General features: G+C 35.9%; 1 protein-coding gene across 2 annotated transcripts; it reads right to left on the bottom strand.

Moving 5' to 3' along the window:
* Positions 1-558: 558 nt before the first annotated feature.
* LOC117923517 (phospholipase A1-Igamma1, chloroplastic-like) lies at positions 559-2,703 on the bottom strand. Of its 2 annotated transcripts, XM_034841845.1 has the most exons (2): positions 1,331-2,703; positions 559-951 (listed from the first exon to the last, which is right to left on the bottom strand). In XM_034841845.1, exons 1-2 carry the CDS (start codon positions 2,648-2,650, stop codon positions 697-699), a joined length of 1,575 nt encoding a protein of 524 aa, XP_034697736.1. In that variant the 5' UTR covers positions 2,651-2,703; the 3' UTR covers positions 559-696. The 2 variants fall into 2 exon arrangements, with proteins under 2 accessions (XP_034697736.1, XP_034697735.1); XM_034841844.1 differs by lacking the exon at positions 559-951 and having other exon boundaries at positions 971-2,703.
* Between the last annotated feature and the right edge of the window lie 4,244 nt (positions 2,704-6,947).

Below are 6,947 nucleotides of genomic sequence, written 5' to 3'. Positions count from 1 at the left end.
TCATATTAATGCCCTCTTATAAATCTAATATAGCTTGTTAAAAAAAAATTACTTACTAAAAATTAAGAGCATGACATGAAGAAAAAGACTAATAGAGATCAAATTTTGCTTTGATACCAATCGGAGATATCTCATCTCCTTAGCATATGATTTTATATCAGTTTATAATGACATCATAAATTTATTAAAACATAATTAATACCTAACGTACTTAAGTGGAAGTGAAAAATGGATCAGGAGTATATTTCCTCTTTCCTCTTTACGTGTTCAAAATAATGGTACTACAAGAACAAGCACTCAATTCCATAGCCTAGGAGCTATGAAACACTCTAAACACCAATAGAAAGGAAGGGAGAGAGATAACCCCACATAAATACTGCTAGATTAACGTGCCAACCAATAGAAAGGAAGGTCCGTTGGATTCTCATCCCATGAGATGCCTGACGAAAGTGTGCTTTATCTCTATAAAAGCAATCAGATGCCGTACACATATAGAGTATAACATTATATATACATAGCTAAATACCCTAAATAAGTACCGTAGAAGTAGTAATAATGTGAAATAATGAATTAATTTAATACGACAAACGAATCGATCAATAACAGGTGAACAACATCCTTATCGAAATTGAGAAGCTAACACTCAGTGGTGAAATCATCTTAATTCTCATGTAATATACCACGTGCAGACATATTCTAAGCTGTAAAATCAAGCTTAGGAGCTTCACCAAAAGGAGATGGTATGTCTTGTTGGTCCCTACATGGCTTAACCCATCTGCCATGACTGTTAAACACAAGTCCCTTGTTAGGCACTTGATACCAGCACTCTGGGATCCTCAGCTCCTCTATCAACATATCACTGGACTTGTTCACTAATGCAAGGTCCCTCCTAGCATTCCACCGGAATTTCAACCTCTTTCCCACGTACCCATCTGTGAGATGCAGGTATATCTCTAGGTTATGAAAACGAATCGATCAATAACAGGTGAACAACATCCTTATCGAAATTGAGAAGCTAACACTCAGTGGTGAAATCATCTTAATTCTCATGTAATATACCACGTGCAGACATATTCTAAGCTGTAAAATCAAGCTTAGGAGCTTCACCAAAAGGAGATGGTATGTCTTGTTGGTCCCTACATGGCTTAACCCATCTGCCATGACTGTTAAACACAAGTCCCTTGTTAGGCACTTGATACCAGCACTCTGGGATCCTCAGCTCCTCTATCAACATATCACTGGACTTGTTCACTAATGCAAGGTCCCTCCTAGCATTCCACCGGAATTTCAACCTCTTTCCCACGTACCCATCTGTGAGATGCAGGTATATCTCTAGGTTATGAAAACCTAGCAAATCAAATTCGCGCTTCAAGTAGGGAGACAATGACATATCAAGTTTCAGCTCGCTTCCGACGTGTCTGTACACCCATTTCAATCTTCTAGTAAGAGCATGGATTTGGCGAAGAATCTTGTTACATATAATCCCTGGAAGTTTCGGGACTATATCTTGCTTCACCACCACACGCAGTATCTTCACTCCCAATTCATTTATTTTGTCTCTAAAAGCGATATTCCCCACTCTTGGAGCACCAAATGAGATGACGCTGATGTGATCAAGATCCGGGAGAAAGGACGCGGCTTCATACGCATTGAGGAGAGCCAATGCACCACCTAGGCTGTGGCCAGTGACGGTGAGACTGACTTCTTCCCCCCTTCCTTTGAAAAACTCAAGCAGCCTTTTCACTTCTTCCATGACCTGTTCAGAGGCACTCAACTTGTTATATCTAGTCGACTCACTCTTCGATGCGTAAATGCTATGGAAGCCGCTTTCAACCTTGACACCCCCTTCCCCGATTTGCTCTAGCGATGCCTTCATATCCAAGAACCATTCAGATGGCGCCACTGTCCCTCTCCATGCCACAACTATGTCTCTTCTTCCAATCCTTTGGGACTCATTGTCACTGCTCACAGCAACATAGCCCATCCAATTGGAATCTTTACTCCATGTTTCACCTGTGTTAGGCCTTTCAAACCAACTTGGAACATCAATGTTGGTCATGGCGTAAATGTACTTGGTGACCTTGTAACCATGTTTTGTGAGATGCAATTCATCAAAAAGCTTCTGCCGATTGTATCGACAACTCCCACAGAAGTCCGAGAAAGAATCATAGTCGAATGCATCATAAGTGGCCTGAGAAAATTCTCCATACTTAACAATCTCTCTTCGAAGCCATGGGTGAAGCGGGTCCAGAAGATTTTCCCAATTGAACTGGCCATGAATTTCACGCCATTTCGCCGATATATGCTCCCTAGGAGACCTGGTTGGTGTCATGTGGTTGCCCCGATCGATGAAATCCCCTGCTGTATACGCCACGCGCATGAGGCTTTCCAGTGATTTACCCCCATGAGAAACATGTTTCTTAGGCTCTTCAGATTGAAGTTGTCGGAGGGGCGTCACCATTCCTCGATCGCTGATTCCGGAGAGCTGTTTTAAACTGGATGCACATGTCATATGAAGATGATGCTTCTTCATGGCAGATGATAGAGCCTTCTTGATGGCACTCCAACTGAAGCCAGACTTACGTGCCCTTTTAGTTTTTCCTCTCCTCATTTTCCCACTCGTGACTTTCTTCGATGGTAGCAACTCCATTGAGGATTAAGGGGCTAGAGCAAGAGAACAACTTGAATTTTCAGATCTGCAGATTATTGGTTGGGTGGGAATGAGCTTAGGGAAGGGGTTTATATAATTAGATTCATAGCCCATATATACGTGAGTTTCATGGAAGGCTCTGAACAAAAAACTTTGAAAACCACCCCATTGGGCAGCCCATGACTTTCTGCTGGTAAGAAATTTTGACTACTCCCCATTATTGACCTTTTCTTCGGCTCGAGATCAAGGGGTCCAATGGCGTGATTTATAAAAATACAGAAGTTCAACTGCAACAAAACGTTAAAATTGAACCAGCCAAAGAGTCAATGACAACCATGACATATGACCAAATTTTAGGGTTTTATATACCTTTTATAAGAATTAGGTGCAAGTTCCATTTATGTGGCTCTTATTGGTGCATTCTAGAACCACACGTGTAGGAAATTCTAATTGTTTAATGAACAAATTCAGCAGCCCTAATTATGTATTTGTTCGCAGTAAATTCAAACCAAGTACATTTCCTTCTTTGAAACTAACCAAAGTTGAATTCCAAGGAACTTAATTTTGTAGTATTTGTAATATTAACCGATATTATTAGCATAGGACAAACATTAATGTCCAACATTAAAAAAGAAATATTAACATAATTGAGAGTCGTCTATATATGTTTAACAGATTGAGATGCCGCCATATTAGATTACTGTTAATTAAATACCCGATTTAGTGGACTTGACCAATCAGGACATAGGAAATTACAAATTCTTGAATTTATTATATATCTAAGAATAACTACTGATCCCACAACAATGGTGTCTTCTTGACTGTTGATCGTCACACCATAACCCCGTCTTCTTCAGCCCATAGTTCTTGCTTGTGTAGCATCCATGGTTTGTTTGGGTGAACTGTAGTTGGCCTCACACTTGTGTCCATTGACTACATTTTGTTCAAAATCCTGCCAAATTGAGTCCATCCTAAAACTAATGACAAAAATATTTGATTGATCCTCCACGATTATCTTACCTAATTAAGTTTAAATTTTGTAACAGTTAGCATAAATTTTTTGGGAAGAATGGTGTTCTTCAACTTAGATTTGCTGAACACCTGCTACAACATATATAGGAGATATAATCTTTATTAATTTTACATATTTCAACATTTTACCATAATTATTGGCAGATTAAATTATAACAAGGATAACACGAAGATATATTAAAATTTTAATATTTCTAATTTAATTATATACCAATTTTATTATTTAAAGTTTTTTAAATGGCTATATTTATTTTTGAGTTTAGAATTATATTATATATATTTTAAATGCTTTACAATGCAAAAATGTTTTGGTGCGATACCCAGGTTCAATCCTGATTCCCGTGCGCTGACAAGGCTTTTAGCCCTTAGAAAACAAGCCCCTTTGAATCCCACATCGGAACTTGAATGATCAAAACAACATTCGGAAATGGATGGGTCAAAACAACACTATAAACTATCTATTCATGAGTGCAACAGTCAGCTCAGTCAAAGAGTTGGGAAAGTGCCTTGCATTGGGCCTAATCAGCGTCTCCTTCTCATCCTTGAAAGGACCGGTTAGTTGATAAAGGCTTCTGTTGGGGCCGGGCTTGTGAAATAAAGCTAATTGGTGGGCTGAAAAAAAAAACCAGAAAGTTTTAGCTGAGCCGGGTAGCGGTTTAGCGGTTCGACCTAAGGGTCTCCAACGGGCGGGCCGGGCCGGGCCGGGCCTGAAATAAGAGGCCCGCGGCCCAGCTCGGGCCGGGCCTATGGGCCCGTTGACCAGTCAACGGGCCGGGCCGGGCCGGGCCATGCAAGAATGGTAGGCCCGCGGCCCGGCCTATGAGCCCGCGGGTTGGCGGGCTGGTGGGCGGGCTTGGGCGGGCCGGGCTGGTGGGCGGGCTTGGGCGGGCCGGGCCGGGCCGGGCCGGGCGGGCTTTTTTATTAAAGCCAAAATGAAAGGGAAGGGAGAGGGGGGGATTCGAACCCCTCCCCTCATGGTTAAAGTTTAAAGCTTTAACCAACTAAGCTACAAACTTTTTATGTTTTATTAATGGACTTAGTTATATGTATATAAAAATACAGTATATTATTTTTAAAAAAAAAATTAAAGGCTCCAACGGTCATGTGACCGTTGGAGCCTTTAGCTCCATCCCATTATTCCCATATGACCGTTGGAGGCTCCAACGGTCACATGTCAAATTTTTTTTTTTTTTTTTTAATTTTTTTTTTTAAAATCTTCCTATAAATACATCTTCTTCCATTTCATTTTTTCATCAAATTCTCTCTATTTCTCTCTCTATTTCTCTCACATTCTACAATATTTCAAATTCTTTTATTTTTCCATCAAATTATACAATATTGTTGGTGGTGCAAAACAAGCATTGGTGGCTCCAAGAGTTCAAATTTGCTAGGAATTTCTGCATCGGTTCTCTAATTGAGTAACATACTTCACCCCTACTACTTTATTTTTTTGTTACATTTTTTTTTATATTTATTACTTTATTATTTTTGGCATAATATTTTATCAATAATTATAATATGACAAGTGCTTCTTCATCATCTAGTCCATGTGATGAAATATCATCAAACAAAAAATTTACTTCAAATATATGGAATTTTTTTGATAGAATAGAAATAATTTTAGAAAATAATAAAAAAGAAATAAAAGCAAAATGTAAAATTTGTAATAAATTTCTTACTGGTGGCTCAAATGCAGGCACAAGTCATTTAAAAAGACATCATGAAAATTGTAAAACTAAAAATAATGTAGATATTAGAAATTATATGCAATTAGGTAAAAATGAAAGTGGAAATTTAAAAACATTTTCTTATAATGAATCTAACTGTCGTGAAGAAATGATTGATTATATAATAAGAGCAGAACAACCTTTCAACATGATGGAAACTCATGATTTTGTAGGAACAATTCAACGAGGTATTAATCCTCAATTTAAAGGTTGGTCTGGAAATACAGTTAAAAGAGATATTATGAAAAAATTTTATACACAAAAAGAAATTTTAAAAAATTTTTTTGCAAATTTTGAAGGAAATATTTGTTTAACATCTGATATTTGGACATCTTTAACTCACACTGGTTTTTTATGTATAACTGCTCACTACATTGATAATGAATGGAAATTAAATAAAAGAATAATTTCATTTAAATTAATAAATGCTCCACATAGTGGTAAAAATATAGCATCTTTAATAAATGATGAAATTATAGATTTAGGCATTCGTGATAAAATATTGACAATAACATTAGATAATGCTGCTAATAATGATGCAGCAATACATAGATTAAAACTATATTGGCAAGTAAAAGAAGATCATGCTAAAATATTTCATGTGCGTTGTTGTGCACATATTTTAAATTTAATTGTAAAGGATGGATTAAAAAATGTTGATAGTACATTGGAAAAAATTAGAGGCATTGCATATAGTATTAATAGTTCTCAAGCAAAACATGAATTATTTTTTCATTGTTGCAAAATGTTAAATATGAAAAGAAAAAATATAAATTTGGATATGGCCATTAGATGGAATTCCACATATAAACTTTTACAAAATATTACAAAATATAGAAGAGTAGTCGAATTATATGAAATACAATTAATTAATAATGATTGTGAAGCAGATATTTATGCATTAAATGATTATGATTGGCATATTGCGGATCTTTTAAGAGATCTTTTTGAAGTTTTTGATATTTCAACAAACATTTTTTGTGGTGTATATTATCCAACTTCAAATCGAGTTATTACGCAAATAACTAATATTTTTCTTGTATTTCAAAAATATTTAAGTTTTGAAATATTTAATGATACAATATTTGCAATGATAGAAAAATTTAGAAAATATTGGGGAGAAATACCTTTAATTTTTTATATTGCTTTAATTGTGGACCCTAGATTGAAATTTGAAGCTTGTGATGAATGGTTAAAAGTTATTTATTTTAATGACCAAATAAAAATTGAAGAAATTAAAAATGAAATAAATTCATTATTATATAATTTATATAACTATTATAAAGAAAAATATGGTAATGATATTAATACTATTAAATTGCCACCTACATCTACAAACTCCTCATCTTTTTATAAAGGAGCTCTAGAAATGTTGAAAAGTCGAAAAAAGACAACAAATAGTTCTCCAAATAATACATCTGATTTAGATAAATATCTTAATACTGATACAATTTCATTTGAAGATCAAGAAGATTTTGATATTTTAATATGGTGGAAATCACATCAACACAAATATCCTGTGCTTTCTATAATTGCTC

Source organism: Vitis riparia, chromosome 10, assembly GCF_004353265.1.
Source record: "Vitis riparia cultivar Riparia Gloire de Montpellier isolate 1030 chromosome 10, EGFV_Vit.rip_1.0, whole genome shotgun sequence".
NCBI lineage: Eukaryota > Viridiplantae > Streptophyta > Magnoliopsida > Vitales > Vitaceae > Vitis > Vitis riparia.
Note: the sequence above shows the minus strand (reverse complement) of the source record. Positions and strands in the feature narration are given on the sequence as shown.